At 41.5% G+C, this 24,754-nt stretch overlaps 1 protein-coding gene across 2 annotated transcripts in view; it reads left to right on the top strand.

Moving 5' to 3' along the window:
* The window catches only part of LOC134587654 (phosphofurin acidic cluster sorting protein 2-like), a 319,708-nt gene that overhangs the window by 13,736 nt on the left and 281,218 nt on the right, over nt 1-24,754 (top strand). For both annotated transcript variants that reach the window (XM_063444208.1, XM_063444209.1), the window contains exon 2: nt 12,418-12,675. In XM_063444208.1, the coding sequence (XP_063300278.1) occupies nt 12,452-12,675 (224 nt within the window). In that variant the 5' untranslated portion in view covers nt 12,418-12,451. The remainder of the gene's footprint in view (nt 1-12,417; nt 12,676-24,754) is intronic.

Below are 24,754 nucleotides of genomic sequence, written 5' to 3'. Positions count from 1 at the left end.
CGGTGCTCCCGTTGTGGGGAGACTGCCTGCAGCCCAGACAGTCTCCCCATGGCGGATTAGGACCCCTGTGGCCATGTGATCGCTCAATAGGGCGACCACATGGTCACAATAGGTGTCCATGTGTCTGCCTGCAGGGGGACTGTCTGTGCTGACAGGCAGTCTCCCTGCCAGTGTAAAATCCTAAAAATAAAATAAAGTTAATGTTAATAAAAAAAAATAAATTATTATTATATATGTGTATATATATATATATGATATATAGACATATATTATACCTATATAATATATGTCTATATATCATATATATAATGTCATGCTAAGTGTATTTTTATATTAATATGTACATATATTAATATAAAAATACACTTATAATTAAATTACACACGTGTATATATATAATATATATAATAACTATATATATTGTGTGTGTGTATATATATATATATATATTATAAAATACAAATAATAAGTAATTTAAATTAAACATGTAAAAATAATAATAAAAATTCTTAAAAAAATTATATATCTATACGAAATGTTATTCTAACTGTATTTTGATATTAATATATATATATATTTATATCAAAATACACTTAGAATGAAATTGTATATATATCTATGTATATATAAATAAATAAAAAGAATACAAACTATTCATATGTCCATATACAAAATTACATAAATAATTATATAAATATACACGTAGACTTCAAATATATAAATATGCATATATATTTAAATTCTACGTGCGTATTTATGTAATATTTTTACATAATTAAGTTATTTTATTGATTGCAATTTAAGGGACCTGCCTGCCAAAGTCAAAAAACATGTATTTTTTTTAAATTTTTCATCATATTTTTTCATCTTTTAAAAATTAAATTACATGAGATTATATAAATAATGGTATGTAAAGAAAGCCCCTTTTGTCCTGAAAAAAACAATATATAATTTGTATGGGAACTGTAAATGATAGAGCAGAAAATTACAGCTAAACACAAACACCACAAAAGTGTAAAAAGATGCCTGGTCGCAAATGTACAACATCGCAAAAACAGTCCAGTCCTTAAGGGGTTAAAACGAATATATATAAAGTATTTTACTATTTTATTATTTTCCGTTATCATTAAAAGGTATATTTTTATCCTTTATCCATTCTAGACTTCAACTCCTTTACCTCCTGGTTACCATCACATTCCCTGGTGGGGATTATACCACCTATGCTACACCAACTAGAGCAAGTTGTGCTCTAGCAAATGGAAGTACATTCTTTTATACCTCATTTTACTTATTTTGTCAGTATATATTGCACTATTGGATTTTTCTATGTCTCTCCACATATATTCTGCCTGAGACTACCAAGGCGCTTACTGCTGCACATCCTTAGACGGGGATTGTTCCGTCCACGCGTATTAACAGCTGAGCTCTGAGTTAGCTCTGGTAAATGTGAGTGTAACCATTTAGACACACACACACACACACACACACACACTCTATACTTGCCTTACTATACTATTATCCGTTTATGTATATATCTTCACAATAAGACCTGTGTACGTATACGATTTTTTGTATAACACTATCTAGGGCACGGTTTCCTTCCTTTCTCTGTCTATACCATTTTATCACAAGGTTGGGAATCCTTGTATTGGTTTTACTCTTTAGCCTATTACGATAGTGTGCGCCTAATCCCCCCCCCCCCCCGTTTTCACACACACACATATATATATATATATATTTGTAAAGGATAATCAGCACTCCCAGGTTTTGCAAAAAAACTTCTTATTTATTCCAAATGTCAACGTTTCAGTTCCTCTAGGGAACTTTCATCAGGACAGCAAGCCACTATATATATATACACACACGTAGCTACTTATTTGGTTGCAATAATTTGCATGCCAACATTCTGTAAATTGACACATTTTCATTAGGTAAAAAGAGTGATAGAGTTGGCACACTGACAATGTATGTAAATGTATATGAATGCTTTTAAATACTTTTTTGTACAAATGTTATTGTGGTGACAAATTTAACAATAAAAAAAAGTAAAAAAAAAAGTAAATTGTGAAGGAACACCCTTCCCAGGAGCAGCCCACATGTAAACCCTAAAAGGACATATGGCAAGCATGTTTATGCTGCTTTATCCCCCATCATAACCTACCCTTCCATGCTAACCATCCGACAGTGCCTCACATCTGGGTCAGCCAATAAACCCAGGAAGCCGTTAGTACTGCAGCAGGACCTGGTCGCAATTCTATGGAACTCTGGTTTGGCTGCACCTACTCGCTTTCCACAGTCACCTTTGTTTCCCCTTGTAACGGATCCCTATTCTCTGGCTGAGTATATCCGTTAGTCTCCTGAATCCCAAGTGCTGCAGTGATTATAGCTCTCCAATCCCCCAAACATGAGCATAGAATTCATGAATGGGTAAAACTAATGTGTTTAATCCAGGCTCAATGGCCTGCGTTTATACAATACAGGGACACCGTAAACACACCCATAAAACTCCCACACAAAACATGATAATCCCTCTCCCTGGACCTGAGAGGAGACTAGTTACAAGCAAACATCTAACATACTCCTTCCCTGTGCCTGAGAGATAATTAGCTGAGCACACAAGCATATAATTGAATTATCTCTTAGTACAGAAACAGGGAATATAACAAAACCCCAAAACACATAAAAACCCCACAAAAGTTACACCCCCTGTATAAAGAGGCAGTTCCAGGGAATCCGGGGCAATGGTCGGTCTCTCTTTCTGGAGTACAAAAGTACATAAAGCACATGAACTGAGCCTTTTAAAGTGCATTGGGCAAGGTATATTGCAGTGCCCATAGTCCTGAGGCAGGAGGCTGGCAAGTAGGTTCCACCAGCAGCTTGTGGCAAATGACCAGACCACAGGGTGTTTGTCACATACCCCTCCCCCCCCCCCAAGGGTAGACTACCCAGGTACCTGACCTCCTGTCGGTCGGTGCCTGAGGTAGTCTGGAAGCCCACCCCAAAACAATTGTCTGACCTGGTAGCCTCCTGCTCCATGATCTGCTCTGTCAGTTCCCAGTTTCTATGTGTGTGTGTGACTGTCACCCCTTGCTCCCCGTCGTGGGGCTGTCAGTGCTGGGTGGGCAGTGGCCAACAGCGCTCTACTCTGTAGTCAGCTGGGGTGCCCTGTTTAACGTCAGGCCCCGGAGCAAATGGACAGGTAGGGCAGAGACCAGCTGCGCTCTACCCTGATGCCAGCTCTTCTGCTGGGACGGCACTCTGCTGCTGGAGAGAGAGACTGACTGTCTCTACCCCCTGGAACTCCTGCTGCAGTTGGGAAGAAGGACCGGTTGCCGCTTCCTCCCTGCTGGATACACAGCTGCTGGGGTTGGTGATCTGGGAAGGCTGCCCAGCATCCCTGTAGGGTTGGTGCAGAGACCTCTCTCCCATCAATCACTCTAGTTGTCCTGTCTCCTGACAACAGGCACTGCCGATGTGAGGTTGTCTCCTCTCCCTTTAAACCATACTGCCGCTGGGTAGTCGGACCGACTGTCGTGACTCCCGGTAATGCTACCTGGAGGTAGGTAGTGGGACCGACCATCTCCACTCCCAGTGATGCCCACTGCTGCTGGGGCGAGGGACCTACAGTCTCGTCTCCCGGTAACGCTGGTTGCCGCTGGGGAGAGAGACTGGTTACATAGCTGAAAAGAGACTTGTGTCCATCAAATTCAGCCTTCCTCACACTTTTTTTTTTTTTGCTGTTGATCCAAAAGAAGGCAAAAAAACCTAGTCTGAAGCTCTCCCAATTTTGCATCAAACTAGGAAAAAATTCCTTCATGACCCCCAAAATAACAGTCAGATATCTCCAGGGATCAAGCAGCTATTACCCCACTAATTAGAAATTATATCCCTGTATGTTATGTTTTTGCTAGTATTTATCCAATTGCAGTTTAAACATCTGTATGGACTCTGATAAAACCACCTCTTCAGGCAGAGAATTCCATATCCTTATTGCTCTTACTGTAAAAAAATACTTTTCTTTGCCTTAGATGAAATCTCTTTTCTTCCAGCCTAAATGTGTGACCTCGTGTCCTATGTATAGCCCTGTTTATGAATAGATTTCCAGATAATGGTTTGTACTGGCCCCCGAATATATTTGGATAATGTTATCATATCCCCTCTGAGGTGCCGTTTTTCCAAACTAAAGAGATTTAAATTTTTTAACCTTTCTTGGTAACTAAAATGCTCCATTCCTTTTATCAATTTTGTAGCTCGTTTCCGCACTTTTTCTAGTGCCATGATATCTTTAGAACAGGTGCCCAAAATTGCACAGCATATTCAAGGTGTGGTCTTACCAGCGATTTATAAAGAGGCAAATTATATTTTCATCCTGAGAATTTATGCCCCTATTTATACATGACAAAACCTTACTGGCCTTAGCAAGTGCAGATTGACATTGCATATTGCTGCCTAATTTGTTGTCTATAACAATTCCCAAATCCTTCTCGTGTGTGGTTATCCCTAGTTCACTACCATTTAGGGTGTAAATTGCTTGTGCATTCTTAACCCCAAAGTGCATAACTTTGCATTTCTCTACGTTAAATTTCATCTGCCATTTTAGTGCCCAGTCCCCCAATCTACCCAAATCCCTCTGCAGGAAAGCAATATCCTGCTCACATTTTATTACTTTACAAAGTTTTGTGTCATCTGCAAACACTGATACATGGCTTTTAATGCCTATTTCAATATAATTTATAAATATGTTAAATAGAAGCGGTCCCATGTTATAAATATGTTAAATAGAATCGTGGCAATGCCGCGCATGCGCATTAGCGCTCCCCTTAGGAAAGCATTGAAAACTAATTTCAATGCTTTCCTATGGGGATTTGAGCGACGCTGGAGGTCCTCACACAGCGTGAGGACGTCCAGCGACGCTCTATCACAGGTTTCCTGTGCTGTGAAGCAGGAAGTTCCCTCTAGTGGCTGTCTAGTTTAACATAGTTGACAGCCACTAGAGGTGGAGTTAACCCTGCAAGGTAATTATTGCAGTTTATAAAAAACTGCAATAATTACACTTGCAATGTTAGGAGTAGTGGGAGTTGGCACCCAGACCACTCCAAAGAGCAGAAGTGGTCTGTGTGCCTGGAGTGTCCCTTTAAGTACTCGTGGGTGAATACCGTCAGGCCCCAGAGCTTTATTAACATACATTTTCTTTAAAGCTGTAACACCTTGTCTCGAGTTATCACAAGTTATCTGCAAGTTTTTTGCAGCAATCATTTGCATATTTCTTGCCATAGGATCCTCATTAATATCTACTGAAGAAAAATAGTTTTTTATTTTTTTTTAATTGATATACTTGAAAAAGATTTTGGGGTTGGTTTTGCATTCTTTGGCTATCAATTTCTCATATTCTAGTTTAGCCACATTAATTGCCTTTTTGCAAGTGTTATTGGCTTCCTTATATCTTATATAGGATGCCTCTGATTTGTTTGATTTTTAAATGCCCTTTTCTTATTTTTAATCTCTTGTTCTACTTCTCTACTAAGCCACCTTGGTTTCAATTTGTTTCTTTTATATTTATTACCCAATGGTACATACTGAGAAATGTACCTTTTATTTTAAAAATTACCATATTGTGATCACTATTTCCCAAATGCTTCCCAACTTGAATGTTGGTCAAAAGATCAACATTGTTTGTTATAACGAGATCCAGACAAGCATCCTGTGACGATACCAATCTCGCCACTGTGCATTGGAGGAGCCTGGTTGCCCGCCTGCTGCCTTTAGACTATGGCCCCATGTTGAAACGCTTGATTTTCCCCTGCAAAGACACGAAAGCCGGGTCATTCGGTACTTGCCCTATTTAAATAGTGATACCCCAGATAGCTATGCCATGGAGCCCATTCGTATAAAGAAAGATTATGTGAAAGACTTTGGCTCCATGGCAATTGAACTGTATGTATGAGATCTGAGCGCCATTCAGTAATAATGTGCGCTCAGATCTAACTATCTGGGGATATGTTGAATGTACCTGTTTTATGCAATAGCTGCACAGTTATATATTTTGATGTATTTTATTATCTTTTGTTACCATGTGTTCAATGGAGTTTTGCCTCTGTCCTTGGAGATAATTGGATTACCTCCCAATTATCTCCAGGATAGAAGACTCTGTGGAACTAGTTTTGGGCAGAAAAGCCATGCTTCATTTGGTCACAAAGGCCTTCGATCTATCTTTTGAACTAATGGACCAATTTGGATGATTTTGACATATTTTTGTATTTGGAGTATGCTGATTCTGAAAATGTGATACCGTATATACTCGAGTATAAGCCGACCCGAATATAAGCCGAGGCCCCTAATTTTACCCCAAAAAACTGGGAAAACTTATTGACTCGAGTATAAGACTAGGGTGGGAAATGCAGCAGCTACTGGTAAATTTCTAAATAAAATTAGATCCTAAAAAAATTATATTAACTGAATATTTATTTACAGTGTGTATAATGAATGCAGTGCAGTGTGTGTATGCAGTGTGTGTATGCAGTGTGTGTATGCAGTGTGTGTATGCAGTGTGTGTATGCAGTGTGTGTATGCAGTGTGTGTATGAGTGCAGTGTGTATATAATGAATGCAGTGCAGTGTGTGTGTGCAGTGTGTGTATGTGTGTGTGTGTGTGTGTGTGTGTGTGTGTGTGTGAGTGCAGAGCATTGGTGGGGGGTGGGCATTTTATTAATTATTATTTAATTATTATTTTAATATTTTTTTTAATGTTATTATATTTTTTTTAGGTAATATTTTTTTTATTTTATTATTAATTGTATTATTTTTTTATGCTATTATTATTTTAATATTTTTTATTATTTGTTTTATTATTAATATTTTTATTTTTTCGTTCCCCCCCCCTGCTTGTTAGCTGGCCAGGGAGGGGGGCTTTCACTCCCTGGTGGTCCAGTGGATGGGCTGTAGGAGGGGGCTGTCAGGAAGCTGTAACTTACCTTCACCGCAGCTCCTGTCAGCTCCCTTCTCTCTTCTCCGGTGCGTGCAGCTCCCAGGTCAGCTCCCTCTGCAACTCTCGCGGCCGCGCGGAGCGTTGCCACGGTAACCCGTGGCAACGCTCTGACCCCGCGGCTCTCGCGAGAGTTGCAGAGGGAGCTGACCTGGGAGCTGCACGCACCGGAGAAGAGAGAAGGGAGCTGACAGGAGCTGCGGTGAAGGTAAGTTACAGCTTCCTGACAGCCCCCGGTCCTTGTCTGTATTATGGCAATGAAAATTGCCATAATACAGACAACTGACTCGAGTATAAGACGAATGAGTGTTTTTCAGCACAAAAAATGTGCTGAAAAACTCGTCTTATACTCGAGTATATACGGTATATACTTTTAAAGTTATGAATAATGTGGAAAAACTGTATTTCTCTGCCTGGGATAATTACATTAACCCATTGTGTAAGGTAATTGTATCACAGGCAGAGGGGAGGATTTTGTATGGGAGTGTCTGAGTGTATTGTACGTGTTTATTGGTTGTTTTCCAAAACCCTGTGGGTGATACTAATGTGTAAGAATGTGTATATAAGAACAATAAACCCACAGCTCTGTCTGTTCCTGTTTTGACCCTCAACACGGAGCCTTGTCTCATTCTTGGGGGATTTATTGTATGCTGTTCCAGTTCGACTGCTAGGAGTGTAAACCTTTCGTATGGTTTTTCCTATTCCACTGTTTACAGTATTCGTATGTTTGAGAGCATTCGTATGCTTTTCAGGTTCGGTGGATTGGTGTCTACAGTAGCTGTGCCTGTGTCTCTGGAAGGGGAAGATCTACTAAACGGCGCTTTAACCCTTTTATGCCTGGGGGTGCCGTTACACATCCTTTCTAGTTGGTTTTTGTACCAATTGTGACATAAAGGTGTCATTTAACACATTCAAAAACCTGATTCCCCTAGCTGAAGTACTAGTCACTCTATCCCAATCTATGTCCGGGTAATTCAAATCTTCAATAATTGACGTGTTATCAAGATTTGCAGCTTTCCCAATTTACTTTAACAGCTGTTCTTCCTCATTAATATTTACATTAGGTGGTTTATAACATATCCCAACCAATAATTGATTTGCCATTGTTTGCCCCAAGCAGATATCTACCCATAAAGCTTCCACATTTTTCTCATCACACTCCACATGCCTAAGATTTGACTTTAATTCATGGTTGACATACAAACATACCACACCACCCTTCTTGTTTTTCCTTTCCTTCCTAAATAATGTGTACCCATTTAACCCCTTAAGGACCAAACTTCTGGAATAAAAGGGAATCATGACATGTCACACACATGTGTCCTTAAGGGGTTAAGTTAACTGCCCAGTCATGTGTCTCATCCCACCATGTTTCAGTTATGCCTATTATATCATATTGTTTAGTGTATGCTAATGCCTCTAGTTCCCCCATTTTGGTATATAGGCTCCTTGCATTAGTAAGCATACATTTCATATTATCATGAGTCATTTGTACTTTTTGTGAATTTTCATCAATATTACATTCCACCCTCTGTTCTGAGCTTTCCCCTCCCCCCCATCTCTACCCCCTTTATTCTGAGCTAAAGCCCATCTCCTTTCTATCCTATCTCCATTTTCTAGATTGCTTTGAGCCTCCCCCCTACTACTAGTTTAAAATCTCCTCCAATCTTCTAGCCATCCTATCCCCCAGCACTGCAGACCCTCTTCCGTTTAGGTGCAATCCATCACGACTATACAGGTTGTACCCACTCGCAAAATCAGCCCTGTGCTCTAAAAACCCAAAACCTACTTTCCTGCACCAAGACTTCAGCCACACATTGACCTCTGTAATCTCCCGCTGCCTTTCTGCTATATTTCTGAAAATATTACCTTGGAAGTCCTTTTCTTTAGCTTACTTCCTAGTTCCCTGAACTCATTCTTTAGGACCTTCCATTTTCCTCTGACTTTGTCATTGGTACCAATATGGACCATGACAGCTGGATCATCCCCAGCCCCTCCATATAATCCTTCCACTCAGTTGGCAACATGCCGGACCCGAGCACCCGGGAGACAGCAAACTGTCCGGTTGAGTCGATCAGAGTGGCAGATTACCCTAGCTACTCTCCTAATAATAGAGTCCCCTACCACCACAGCCTGTCTATACATCCTTACCTTCTCAATCTCACCCGTTCTAGAGGGGGTGTTCCCACGGCTGTTAGAAGGAACAGCTTCCTGCAGTACAGCTACTCCTGAGTTGATGCTCCCAACATCTTCACTCAGACGTGCAAATCTGTTAGGCTGCACAAGATCAAGACTAGCTAAACCTTTCCTCTTCCCTCCCCCTCCTGCTTCCTCACCCCATTGTTACCCAGCTATGTGCCTGCTCACCAACTGTCTCATCTCCTCCCTCTCCACTACCTGCACCCACTAAACTCTGCTCAGTGAGCAGCAGACTCCTCTCAAGATCGTCAATCTATAAAAAAGATGTATTAAAAAGATGGGAAAAGTTTTAATAAAAAAAATTAAACCTACTTTTTCACTTGGTATTAACTAATACCAACCACAGTCCACCAATTCTCCAAGAAAGGACTGACCATCTCCACTACCAGTTATGCTAGCTGCTGCTGAGATGAGGGACCTAAAATCTCATCTCCTCGGGTGACTCAGCCTTTTCCTTGCTCTGCATCAAGGGCCTGCTGCTGGACCGAGTCTAGTAGGTCTTGGTAGTCCTGTTCCAACTCCCACTCCATGGCAATCAGGTGGGTGAGATCTGACCCCAGATCAATACCTACCGGGAACGGTAGCATCCTTTTCCGGTGATAAAAGCCCGGAACTGCGACTCCACAGGACTGCCAAAATCATCCTCCTCCTCCATGACCTACCACAACATCCGGGTCCATCATAACCCTCCCCCTCCAGTTGCACGCAATCTGCCAACCAAGTGTCTCACTGGACTGCGTACCACCATAGTGCCCAGTACGAGTCGTCTAACCTCATCTTTCTGGACCAGGAACTCAAGGTGCCTTACCCACTCCATCAAGGGTTGCTCTGCCAGCGGTCCGCTGTACTTGAAAGCTTCTCTTTCCGCTGAAGCTGTGCTACCTCCATGAACTCCTGCCTTAGTTCTCACATTACACATTCTCTCCAGGACACCTTGTTCTCGGCTGACATAGGTACTTTTTCCTGTGCCAGTATGTCTTGTAATCTCCACTGGAACTCCTCCTCATATGGGGATGCTGCCCGGGGGCTAGCTTGCTTTATCTCCCGAGTTCCTCTTTATACAGGGGTGCTGCTGCACACCTCACTGCTTTCCCTGGCTTGGGATATCCATTTGGGAGAAAAATCCCGCCGTTTGCCACCAATGTAACAGATCCCCTATACTCCGGCTGAGTATATCCGTTAGTAGTTTCCCGAATGCAAAGTGCTGCAGTGATTATAGCTCTCCTGTTTCCAGCAGAGTAGTGATTAGAGCTCTCCAATCCCCCAAACATGAGTCTAGACTTCATGAAGGGGTAAAAAAAATGTGTTTTAATCCAGGCTAATTGGCCTGCTTTTATATATATAGGGACACAGAAAACGCACCCTTAACACTCCCACACAAAACATGATAATCCCTCCCCCTGGACCTGAGAGGAGACGAGTTACAAGCAAACATCTAACATACTCCTCCCCTGTGCCTGAGAGATAATTACCTGAGCACACAAACCTATAATTGAATTATCTCTCAGTACAGAAACGGGCAATATAACAAAACCCCAGAAATACCCCCAAAACACATTAAGCCCCCCACAAACTTTACATCCCCTAATAGCCCAGATCTGGGTGACCAACATATCCCAAAATAACCCAGATCGGTTCAGGGGTTAGGGATTTCCATGGAAGTCACAATTTTGACCAACCGTGCACATGGTCCCATGTTCCAGGAAATCAGGGCCAATGGTCGGTCTCTCTTTCTGGAGTACAAAAGTACATATATCCCATGAACGGAGCCTTTTAAAGTGCATTGGGCAAGGTAATTGGGCATAGTCAGGGACGTGTCTATAGCGAGGCAAACAAGCATCTGCCTTGGGCGGCACTTTGCAGTGGGCTGCAAAAAATCCCCCAAATGCCCAGGCAGATCTCTTGCTTGCCTCGTGTCCTGGGGGGGTTCAAGAGCTGGCCGGCTGGCCACTTTTAAGTCCCCCCCCCCCCTCCCGAGGAGGGCAGCGAGGGAGCATACTCACCTGAGCACTTCTTGCTCAGCTCCTTCCGTGCTGGTTAATGAAGCCGGAAGCCGGAATATGACATCAGACCGGCTCCCGGCATCACTAAGCGCCGCCTACTCAGCCTGTCCACCCCCTGCCTGCCCGCCCAGCACACTGGACTGCAGGTAAGCAATCCACTCCAGCTCTCCCAGGGAGGCTGGGTGGATTTAAAATAAAATTAAAAAAATATTAGTTTGTGAATGTGTATGTCTAAGTGAATGTGTGTGTGTGTGTGTAAGTGTTTATGTGTGTCTGTGTCGGTCAGTGAATGCGTGCGTCTGTCAGTGTGTGTCCAAGTCAAAGTGTGTGTGTGTGTATGTCATTGTTTGTCAGTGTATATGAGAGTGTGCGTCTGTCATTGAGCGTCTGTCAGTCAAAGTGCGGCATTGACAGGAAGGGGTGGGAGACATTTAAATTGAGGGGGTGCCCGAGCACCGTCCTGCCTAGGGCAGCACAAATCCTAAATACATCACTGCCCATAGTCCTGAGGCGGGAGGCTGGCAAGCAGGCTACTCCAGGTGCTCATGGACTATCCCACAGATGCTTAAACTCCTTTACTGTGTTAACTTCTACCACTGCAGCTGGAAGGCTATTCCATGCATCCACTACCCTCTCAGTAAAGTAATACTTCCTGATATTAGTTTTAAACCTTTGTCCCTCTAATTTAAGACTATGTCCTCTTGTTGTGGTAGTTTTTCTTCTTTTAAATATAGTCTCCTCCTTTACTGTGTTGATTCCCTTTATGTATTTAAATGTTTCTATCATATCCCCCCTGTCTCGTCTTTCCTCCAAGCTATACATGTTAAGATCCTTTAACCTTTCCTGGTAAGTTTTATCCTGCAATCCATGAACCAGTTTAGTAGCCCTTCTCTGAACTCTCTCCAAAGTATCAATATCCTTGTGGAGATATGGTCTCCAGTACTGCGTACAATACTCCAAGTGAGGTCTCACCAGTGTTCTGTACAATATGTATCGGGAAAAAGGCTATAATACTGCTATAAACTACTCTAATCACTGGTTACTGTGAATGGGATATTTCAAAGGCGAAAGAAGAGCCTCTTAAATCAACTGCTACTGTCACATTCTCTGATTGCCTGTGTGTTTGTCTTAATATTTGTTGTGTGTTTGTGAAGTACTCATTCATTGCCTGTGAGTCTCACTGTTGGTTGTGTTTGACATATTGACTCATTGTCTGTGTGTTTTTTCTCTGCAGGCTATCTAAGGTTTGCTTAGTTCCAAACGTCGTGATGGTGGACAGAGGAGGGGGAGTGCTTGTCAGCCTTACTCACCCCAACACCTCACTGAGTTTGCCAGGCAATGGGGGCAGCTTGGTGCTTACCAGAGGAGGGGACCCAGGCCCTGGACTGACTGGGGCTGTAGTAGAGATGGGTGGACCTGGAACGCTTCCTGTGCCCATGAATCTGTTTGCTACTTGGGAGGTGGACCGCTGCTCCCCGAGCTGTGTACCACGGTATGAAGCTGAAATCAACATTCAATACTTTACACACCTCTCAAACACCATATTGTCAAATAATAGAGACATTACATAGTTACATAGTTACATAGTTACATAGCTAAAAAGAGACTTGCGTCCATCAAGTTCAGCCTTCCTCACATATGTTTTTGCTGTTGATCCAAAAGAAGGCAAAAAACCCAGTCTGAAGCGCTTCCAATTTTGCAACAAACTAGGAAAAAATTCCTTCTTGACCCCAAAATAGCAGTCAGATGTCTCCTTGGATCAAGCAGCTATTACCCCACTAATTATAAATTATATCCCTGTATGTTATGTTTTTGCAAGTATTTATCCAATTGCAGTTTAAACATCTGTATAGACTCTGACAAAACCACCTCTTCAGGCAGAGAATTCCATATCCTTATTGCTCTTACTGTACACAAATCTTTTCTTTGCCTTAGATGAAATCTCCTTTCTTCAAGCCTAAATGCGTGACCTCGTGTCCTATGTATGAATATATATTTTATGTTTATGTTTATGTTTTATGTTTATGAATATATTTCCAGATAATGGTTTGTACTGGCCCCGAATATATTTGTATAATGTTATCATATCCCCTCTCAGGCGCCGTTTTTCCAAACTAAAGAGATTTACATTTTTTAACCTTTCTTCATAACTAAAATTCTCCATTCCTTTTATCAATTTTGTAACTCGTCTCTGCACTTTTTCTACTGCCCTTGATATCTTTCTTTAGAACAGGTGCCCAAAATTGCACAGCATATTCAAGGTATTGAGACATTGTGACTTTTGTAACTGGACAATTGCACACAGATAAGCTTTACTCTTATATCCTGTACTGCAATATTCTACATGCTTCACTCACATATATATGAATTCACTAAAGCTAGATGTCACAAACACCACCACTGCAAGGCGGGCACAAGTGTTCCTTTTATCTTATTGAATTTGTTATAGTGCCTACAGTATTCCGCCCCTGCCCTCCTCTTTTAAATTTCATCCAAAAGTGTGACAAGGTGGACCCCTGAAGCAGCCTTTACTCCAGATGTATTGAGCATAAGGGGTTGTCTCTGAGACTGGGGTCAAGTCGGTGGCTATATCTTCCCAATAAAGGGGTGGTAGGTGGGAACAGGTAGCTGGTTCTGGTCTGGCACAGAGCCCACTACACACTGGATCAGGAGGCAGGAATTGTAGCTTCTGCCTTGGCAGCCAACCTGGGTAGAAACTCCAGCATCAGCAGGACAGGAAAGCACACAAAACATTTAATCAAAACCAATTACATTATACACACCCTGCATCTATAATGGATGCAGGGTGGGTACACATTTTCCCACACCAATATAAATATTGTTAGGTGTTAGTGCCTGTATGATCCCCCATATGATTTGGTTATATGTATTGGCGTGATTGTGTTGCCATAAATTAAATATGCGGACTGCGGCTAAAATAAAGTATTGAGTATTCATACTATTGGTTTGTTCAGTTTCAGTAACATAGTTTTTGAAACCTGTCAGCTGGTTTTATTAGTCCCTAATTCCTGGATGAGTTAAGAGCTAGGCCTAAGAGCCACAAGTGCCTTTGTAAAGGCTGTATTTGGAGATCGTGTAGGCAGAGACTTCAATACTTGCCTGGAAGTAAACGAATTGCAGTCTGGTCTGATGGAAAAGGTCCTCAGCGACTGAAATGCTACAGGGTCCCTGACAGCAGCTAGGAAGCTGACCTGGCATAGTTACTCAGTCGGACTATGGGAGAGTTATCACAGTTGGTGGTAGCGGTAGGATGGCCTTCTAGCTATTGTGGAAACATCCAAAGTACCACTGGGACACCTTCACATCTTTCCGAACTCATGGAGATGAATAGAGCTAGCACCTGTGCAGCGTTCTTGCCCAATGGGTTCCTGAGGAGAGTGAGAGTGTCTTTTGAAGCCAATCCAGTAACAGACGTGGTGTAACATACGTAGGAGGATGTGACCACAGAGATGGACCAAAATAGGTGATATTTCTGAGCAGAACTAGTGAAAGAAATGGGGTTAGTGCCTTACCAGCAAAAGTATAACCCGGAGAGAGAGCTATGGAGTCCCTGCCCTCTTAGGGTCTCATCCCACCACAGAGGATATTGAATGGCTGGATTGCTGAATTTTTTATATACTATGTGACGGAGCTACCTCCCCTGGCTACCTCCTCCAGGTCAGCTTGCTCTCTGCTACCCTGGACTCTGGAGCACTTCACGGACGTTTGACTGAAGTCTCTCAAGACGTCTTCCACTGGACAAGGCTGCAGCTTGCCCCTTTCAGGCAGGTATTCTCCTCTCTGCCTACACTGTCTCCAGCTAGTGCCTTTACAAAAGCACTTGTGGCTCTCAGGCCTAGCTCTTTCTTAATTTGTCCTGGGGATCAGTGACCAGTGCAGCCAGCCAACAGGTCCACAAATGGTGTTACTGGAATCCCTGAACAAATCTCTGAACAAACCAGACGAGACACATAGATCCTAATTAAACCAACACACAGTACTTTATTTTCACTCAGGACAAGCCCCATCCACATTACCTTACACTTAATGCTTCAAACTCAATCCAATACATCCCTGAATCATACAATCACGTATAATAACAGAATATAATATTCATGAAAGGTTAGGAAAGACCATTACTAACACAAAATATGTCCCCTGCCTACATAAACTAACAGGTGGCACTGCACAGAAGTGTTGCAAGATTGTTAAAAATCAAGGAGAGCACACAACATTAAACAATAACCATAATACACACCCTGCATCTTAAATTGAATCAGGGTGACTGAAGTAATCCAGGGACCTATATAAAGTCTTATGCCCGCCACAAAGGTAGACTAACCTAATCGGTCTGTACCTGAGTCGGTAACCACTCCCAAAAAGTCAATTCACACATGCAAACTCCGGAAGAAGCTCCACAGTCTAGTTCCTTTGTTGCTGTTGGAGAGGGAAGCCGACCGACCGCCTTCTCCCATTGGAGTTCCTCTTGCCGCTGGGGAGAATGGCTGGCTGCCTCCGCTCCCTGGAGCCCAGTCTGCCACTTGGACGAAGACCGGCTACCTCTACCTCCTCTCGCTGAGTTGCAATTTGCTGCTGGTGAGGGAGGTCGACTACCTCCTCTTCTGGGAGCTCAGTCTGCCGCTGGGGAGGAAGACAGACTATCTCCTCTCCCTAAAAATCACCCTGCACCAATCATGGTGTTCCATAACTCCCACCAGCAAACCCAGGCATACACAACCCCAGAGCAAAGTGGATCAACTCTGGGGGAAATGAAGGCAAACGGTTACATTTAGGTATTCACACAATACACAACAACCTTTAGTTATATATAAAAGATAGATATAAAGACCGTGCCCTTGTCTCACTGCTCAATTCTGTCATTTTAAGAGTTAAAGGGAAACTCCAGTGCCAGAAAAACGATCCGTTTTTCTGGCACTGGAGGGTCCCTCTCCCTCCCACCCACCAATCCCCGGTTACTGAAGGGGTGAAAACCCCTTCAGTCACTTACCTGGGACAGCGGCGATGTCCCTCGCCGCTGTCTCCGCCTCCGCGCCGCTCCTCCCAGTGATTGCGTCGGCTGGTGGGCGAGACTGATCTCGCCCACCGGCCGAGGAGACCTAATGCGCATGCGCGGAAATGCCGCGCATGCGCATTACGTCTACCCATAGGAAAGCATTGAAAAATCATTTCAATGCTTTCCTATGGGGTTATGAGCGACGCTGGAGGTCCTCACACAGCGTGAGGACGTCCAGCAACGCTCTAGCACAGGTTTCCTGTGCTAGAACCCAGGAAGTGACCTCTAGTGGCTGTCTAGTAGACAGCCACTGGAGGTGGAGTTAACCCTGCAATGTAATTATTGCAGTTCATGAAAAACTGCAATAATTACACTTGCAGGGTTAAGGGTAGTGGGAGTTGGCACCCAGACCACTCCAATGAGCAGAAGTGGTCTGGGTGCCTGGAGTGTCCCTTTAAATCACTTTTTTAAGGCATCCTTAGCAACACCTCCCCGCGTATGACTTACAATTTTCCTAAACCCTAAATGATCTAATGTTTACACTTCCTTTTTTGCACATTATGTTTAATTTTGGAATTTCTTATCTCTTGGTCTGGTAATAGCTTACGAGACCTTGCAGGAGACTCCTTTGTGTGAATAAAAGTTCAATTTACGAAGCAGGAAATAAAAACTTCTAAATTAGTTAACATCTGCTTTGAAAATTAAAGCATGTTTTCATGGAGAAGGTGTCTGTCACAGCCAGGGGAGGTGTGGCTAGGACTGCATAAACCTAGAAAAAGCCTGTGTGACAAAAGGCCTTTTGTCACTGTTTTTTCATGTGACAAACTACCCTGTTCCCCTGGCTTATATAGAAGCCTGATTGCCAGCCTCCTTGCCCATGATTATGGCCCTCGGGTGTATGGCCCTTTAAAAACACTATTTGGACTTATTGGTGTTTAAAAGACTGTTGTGGCCTGTCCTAAACTTTAACCCCATGGCGATTTTATTCTCTTCGTGGGATCTGAGCGCTGTTCGGATATATTGAGCGCTCAGATCCAAGCTATCTAGGGTTAGGTTGAATGTGGGGGTTCTGTTCAGTGTAATGAGAATTATGTATTTTTGTGTATTTTTGCTGCTGTTGTGAATGGAGATATTTTCTGTACCTGGAGATAATTGGCTTACCACACCCAGTTAAGCCAATTATCTCCAGGATAGAGGAGAAGATAGGCTGTGCAGCCGGTCTAAATCGGTGGAACTGGTTTGGGGCAGGAAAGCCATGCTTGCAGTCAGTCAAATAGGACTCCCATCTAACTTTCGAACCACTGGACCAATTTGTATGATTTTGACGTATGTTTGTATGCTGGTTCAGAATATGTAAGTTTTATGTGAATGTGATGTATACTTTTAAAACTATGAATATTGTGTAATACTGTGTATTTTCCTGCCTGTGATAATTTCATTAGCCCATTGTGTACAGTAAGTCTATCACAGGCAGAGGGGAGGATTTTGCTGGAATGAATGGGAGTGTTTGACTGTATTGTAATGTTTTGATAGGTTGTTCCACAAGACCACGTGGGTGGTAACCTTGTGGGAAAAATTGCATATAAGTGTCAATAAACCCTCAGACTGCTGAGTTCCTGTTTTACCCTCAACATAGAGCCTCGTCTCATGATTGGGGGAAAAGGTTGCATTTACACTGGGGGATTGCTATGCTCTGCATATTCCCTTGGCTATAATCACTAAGCTCTTATAAGAGCTTGTTCCAGCTTCAATCTCTGCAGGAAGAGAGGTTCGGTCAGCAGTGCTTATGGTGTCTGGAGAAGTTCTTGGAGCCCTCGGTAAGCACTAGGAGCATCCATCAACGGAGGTACCCAGTCGGGGTGCCAGGTGATCCGTTACAGCCTGTGAGTGGACTGTTTAGCTGGTTCAGAGCACATGCACATGCTCTGTCCCGGCAAGTGGAGGGGCTGTAGGGAGGATACACACAAGACTTCCCTTGCATTTTCTGCCTACAAGCGAGAATCACATTAGGACTGTCGCCAGCGTCCAGTGCGTTGTCTTTAGAGAGTACCAAACTTTATCTTAAACATGGCTCCATCTTTATTTTTTTTTAATGGCTCTTGTAATGCAATTGATGATTTAAAACAATGAGCTTGCTATATCTTATATTCTAATAATACAGAGAATCATTTTAAAAGATCACAAAGTTTTTTTTATTAAGTGCGTGTGTGTGTGTGTGTGTGTGTATATATATATATATATATATATATATATATATATATATATATATATATATATATATATATTAGCTAATGTGACTTAAAAAAGAAACATGAGCTAAAAAAGTGGGATGGCACATACAATATAGAGGATACAATATAAAAGATACAACCTGTATAACAGGACGTGATCTCTGACAAATCTAAATGATAAATAATATATAGTGAAGTACGTATAGAAAACAAAATCTACATCCAGGAGGTAGAGAACTTACAAGAGGTATTGATGATCTGCGCTTATCACCACTTGGGGGTATCTGAATGCAGAAATAGAATTCTCCTCAGGTTTGAAATCCTCAAATGGATAGAGAAAAAGAATATACATAGAGTAGTACTGTTAAAAAAACATACATTTATTACACTGATTGCACTTACATTCAGGTCGCAATCAGCAGGCATATCTCCACTCACAAGTGGAACAAGATGGTAAATGCGTCTATGCTGCAGATGGAAATAATAGCTGATCACAACTTAGTGCTAAAAAATAATAATAATAATACAATCATAAAATAAAATGGAAATAAAAGTCCATCCAGATGCTCAATCCAACGCGTTTCGTCGATACGACTTCTTCAGGGACATGAGTAAAGTCCAAAGTGATTTCTTTATATACCCTTGGACACAGGTACTTCTCGTTAGTCAAATTTTCCCGCGGGGTTGAATACTGCCGGGTTCTGACGTAAGTCGTTCTCCATTGGGCAGATCTATAGAAACGTAATATGACACATAGCCGTCTCCTAACTTCCGCGTTCCAGAGTGGAATGCACAACGGAACTGCCACACAGCAACCATTACATAGCGTTCCACAGTGGAACGCATAGCAAAAGGAGAAACCAACTAAACAAACCAGGATGACAGTGGGTGAAATAAACAAACCACTGTCATCCTGGACATATATGCCCATAAACCAAACAGAGTAAAAGCCACAAATACAAAAAAAAGAAAAAATATATCAGCCAATTCACAGGAGACCTAAAGAATAATATATAATAACTATAAAAACTCTACATAAAAAAATAATTTTATTGTTACATAAAAATGCTAATAGGTATCATGTGAATCCGCTCATATGTACATATCGATCACAAGATTGAAATTCCATAACACACAAAGAATATATTCATACAGAGAATACAAAACTCTGTCAATATTCTATAAGAGAAGATAAAACAAGTTAGTAATATATATATATATATACATACATACATACATTCCTCAAAAGAGTGATCTAATGAACCCACCAAGTGTTTTTAAATTGTATATCCAGTGTGCCTCTTTTTTAGCTAACTCATGGATTTTATTTCCCCCTCTCCAATGTCTTTCAACGGAGTCTATACCAATAACAATACAAGTTGACCAATTAAACAGTGTACAAGTGTTACAATGTTTTGGGACACTGTGTTCTACTTTGTTAGTTCTAATGTTATTGAAATGTTCTCGAAATCTGGTGTCTAATGTCCTAGTGGTTCTGCCTATTGTGCTCCGCATCCACATTGCAATAAATAAATGACATATGTGGATGTATACATTTTTTAATAGTGTACGTCCTATTAGTATAAGTACCTGTAAAGGTTATGGTCTCTTTCTTTTGATACATGTAGAACAGGTACCACATTTATGGAATCCTGGAGTTTTTTGAGAAAGTAAAAAATTATTGGAATTTTTTTATCTGTAAAGGCAGAGGGCTAGGTGCTAATTGATTTTTGAGGTTATCAGCTTTTCTGTAGATAACTGTCAGTTTCTCAGGTATAACATTTCCTAAGATTTCATCCTTTTTTAAGATGGCCCAATGCTTTTTGAGATTTTTTTCTATTTTCTTGGCATGTGTATTATATTTATATAATATATAATAATATATATTATTTGGCGATAAACGCAAATTCTAAATGAGTGTTATCTCTTTTATTCTTTGATCCATTGTCAATTAAGAATTCTGAACGTTCCTTTCTCTTTATTTGTGTAATTTCCCTTTCCATCTGTTCAATATTATAACCCTTCTCAGAATATCTATTTTTTATTATTTTAGCTTGTTCTTCAAATATTTGAATACTAGAACAATTTCTTCGCATACGGGTTATTTGTCCTTTTGGGACATTGTTTAACCAAGTCGGATGGTGTAGACTGTTTTTTTTGATTGCCATATTGCAATCAGTTTTTTTTTTTTTTTTTAAAAAGGTCTTCGTATTAAGAGATCCCCTTTCGATATGTAGGGTCAAATCCAGAAAGTCAATAGTTTCTTTATGGATATTGGAGGTAAATTTTAAATTGTATTGGTTAGAATTGATGCTTTCAATGAAAGCCTCCAAACTTATGTTGTCCCCCTCCCAAATAATAAGCACGTCATCTATGTAGCGTCGCCAGAGGACGAGGCTCCCCCACAGCTGCAGTCCCAACTGGATGCACAAGGCCTCCCAGTGAGACACATACAAATTAGCAAAACTAGGGGCGAACCTCGTCCCCATGGCGACACCACATAGCTGTAAAAAGAACGTAGAGTTAAACCAAAAAAAATTCTTGGTGAACACAAAATGAATACATGCCAATAAAAAATCAATCTGTGTAGGACATATAGTCTGTTGTTGGATAAGAACATCTCTGATAACCTCCAAACCCTTATCATGAGGGATATTGGAGTACAGGGAGGTAACATCCACAGTGGCCAAAATATAAGAAGATTTCCAAACAAAAAAATTACCAATTGAGAGTCCTTATTTAAAGCTTGTTTTTCTTTATTGGTTAGATTATATTTAACTACTTCTTTCTTTTGGATTTTATCAAGATTGGTTTATAGGAGTGTAGTCCTCAACTACACAACGTGCTAACATAAGAGCCTAATAAGTGGCTCTTTACTTGTGAGTATAATACTTTTACTTTTTCGTGAAAAATTGGTAACCGACTATATTGCACTATATATCTTTTGCTTGAGCTCTAGTCACATCGTGAGAAAAAGATTGGAATTGAAGAAGGAGAAAGGTCGCCTTTACGGACCTGAAAGTGTTTACTCCTGAGCTTGGCTATAAGCTCATTAATATGTGAGGGGTTCTATACATAAATTTAATACATAAATATTGAATCACAGGGTTACACTATGAAGATTTAATTTCTTTCAGAGCACTCTAATAATATCATCCATCCTGTGACCAGTTTGGAAGTGAATACTATTAAGAATTTGGACTTATTTGATATCTGTATGTAGCGCTACACCTTCTTTTTGTATTTGAGTTCCACTCCCACCCAACAGTCGTATGCTGCCAAGATCACACAGAAACATAGTCTGTCTGCAGTTTAACGTCCCATTTAGTTAACGTGTTGGGGGGAGAGGGGGCTAGGGTTTTTTTTAAGTACCCTCCGTACATCCTAGTTTGTCCTTCTTTTAAATGCCAGAAGTGGTTACATCTGTGCTGGTACTTTAGCAATTCAGGTATTTATTTATTAATACTTATGTCATCTCTCTGCTAGCACCATACTTTGTGGTCTCACGCTAGCTGATGGGCTGAGCGTGCCTTTTCTGTCACAACCATATATTCCCACAATGCAAGGGAGACCCACAAATTATGGCTGGAACAGAGGGTGCAAATAAAGCTAATACCAGGGATGGGCACTGCAGATCTTTGGACAACACCTCTCATGATGCTTTGCCAGCATTATAGCTGTAAGAGCATTGTGGGAGATGTAATCCACAACATCTGGAGTGCCGAAGGTTGCCTACCCCTTCACCTATACCATACACTAGATATACAGAAATTTCTGACTACACACCATGACATTCTATTACTGCACAGCCGGGACTGCAGTGTATATATTGGGACGTAGGGCAGGGGTGGCCGTGTTGTAGATTGGGACAGTGTAGCTGAACTCTGTTTCCAATATTGCTAATGTAAATTGTAACAAGTCTGGAGCCAAAAAAATACAGGCAAACAAATCTAAATCAATATATAGTTCTTGCCTAGCACAAGAGTCCTGATATGTGGGTTCCCCACCCACCACTAACATGGTGTAATTCACAGGAATTCAGAGTCCATAGCAGGAACAGAATTCCCTTTGTGTATGAAAACAAATAGAGCTTTATTGACTAAAACGTTAAAAATCAAAAACAATAACAAAGTGCATGGAGGGAGGGGGAGGGGTGGCACTAAGAGGGGGGGGGGAAAGCATATGTCATGCCAATAAGGCACATCCAGGGATTCATTATAACAGATTATAGGTGTAAAGCGATCTAACAGAACAAACCCAGTCCTGTGACCTACCAATGTTAATAAAACAAACATTCTACTGTGACCCAGCAATGGAGTGAATGAATCAATCCCCCAAAACAAGTCTTGTCCTGTAAGACACTCCCTCTCTACTAATTAGAGAAAACAAGGGGCTGGCTGCACTCACCTGAACATGCTTAAATGGGGTGCTGCTGGAGGCCAATAAGTACAGTAAAAATGAAAATCCAGCGCACTCCCTTATCTACTAAACAGCTACTTTGGTGCTGACCGATTTTGCCAGTTTTATTAAAAACACCTAATCTAGGCAAAATCTCTGCTAATTAGGACAGGGATATTCACATTGAATTTCTAAGAGCAATTTTTTTGGAGTATGAACGTGTAGGAGCGTGGTCATGGGTGGGGGCTAGGGCAGAGTGTGGGGAGGAAACCATGAGACTGTGGCTTTCTGGTGTATTGGAAACCTGGGAGTTTCAATGCCCATGAGATGGTCGGAGAGCGAGCCCCTTCAGGTGTACTGAATTTGAACATTGAGAGGTAAATGGTTGCGGTCAGAGACCTGGAGAGGACACGGGATGGCGGAGGTGGAAAGGGAGCCTCTTACTATTTAGAAGGGAACTCGGAGACAGAATGTGACCGGCGGTCGGTCAATCCTGTATATTTCTATCAACACAAAGGGGGCTGGTGGAGAAATTGCATAAAGGCATTTGGAAAGATTTCCTGAATGAATTGCTTTGTGGTGAATGTTAAAGGAAACACATGCATAGCGTTTGGGGAAAATGGGGAAAATAAGGCCCTGCTAAATTGCCCAGTGACATGCAACCTGCGCAGCACAACTATGCAAGGTGCCTATAGTTGATATTACTCTGAAAATAGAGTACGGGAGCAGGCCTCGCAGGACCACTAGCAGTTAGAAGAGAAAAAGAAACCTAAAATACTGTTTGGGTTAGGACCGGTTACTTCCTCTTTCAAGCTGCGATAACAACACGGATAGCAACTCTGTGTTTTTTGCTGCTGTGGAGTTCTAGTAAAGAGAGACTTAAGCAAATATGAAGCCTCCTGTCATGTTATAAAATGTGTAAACCAATAATTACAAATTGAAAACCACCAAATAGTTGTCTACCAACATATAAGAAAACCTTGTATACCAACCTTAGTTAATTAGGGAAATGCCCAAATTGACCGGAAAAAAGGAGGGAGCTAAAGTCTACGACTTGGCCTACAGATGTGTTTCTGGAATAGAAAGATATGCTAAGTCCGGCTTCCCTAAACTCCGGCCCTCCCTACTGAACTACAACTCCCATGATTCTCCACCTATCTATTTCATTCATAGAATGGGAGTTGTAGTTCAGCAACATCTGGAGGGCCGGAGTTTGGGGAAGCCTGTGCTAAATCATACCGATACCCATTCTGTATAAATGTCATAAGAGTAGAAAAGTAAACCTAAACAGAACATACCGTATAATGTGTAACCGAATAAAACTGCCAGTTGTAGCGTAGGCCTTAAAGTTGATAACCAGATTGGTTTGGTAAAGACCTAATGTTAAACAACAGTGATGGACATATTTACTGTAAAACATAATTTTCCATAATATCAAATCAGAACCCCAACTCGAAAAATTAAAAATAAACTTTTATTTTGTTCATTTTTTTTTTTTAGAAAGAATCAATTTGCCACAGATATAAATGCAACAATTTAACGTGAGATTGAAACAGTAGCAATTCAACAAGTACCAGCAACTTATTAGCGTGAAGTATGAAGGGAGCTCGAGTATTCCAAGGATTGCAGCTCAAATGCATTGAGAAACAAATTATTGACATAAACCTAGATAATAGCCTAGTAGTTAATGTACTCATGAATTACAGAACATTGTGTCTCCAAAACCGCGGGAGAATTAAAGGTTCGTGGCGTGTGCTGCAATACACTTCCCCAGCTGCTAAAGGGGTGGAAAAACTCTGTTAATGCAGACGCGCTGAGCGGGACAGCGACCCAGGCACCCACGTGTACTGTAGATCACTGCTGCGTTCTGGGAAGTCTTCCAGACCTAAAGTCGGCTGTAAGATAAGTATACCGGCCGAGGGCGGCTT

The sequence above is a fragment of the Pelobates fuscus genome, chromosome 2, assembly GCF_036172605.1.
Source record: "Pelobates fuscus isolate aPelFus1 chromosome 2, aPelFus1.pri, whole genome shotgun sequence".
NCBI lineage: Eukaryota > Metazoa > Chordata > Amphibia > Anura > Pelobatidae > Pelobates > Pelobates fuscus.
Note: the sequence above shows the minus strand (reverse complement) of the source record. Positions and strands in the feature narration are given on the sequence as shown.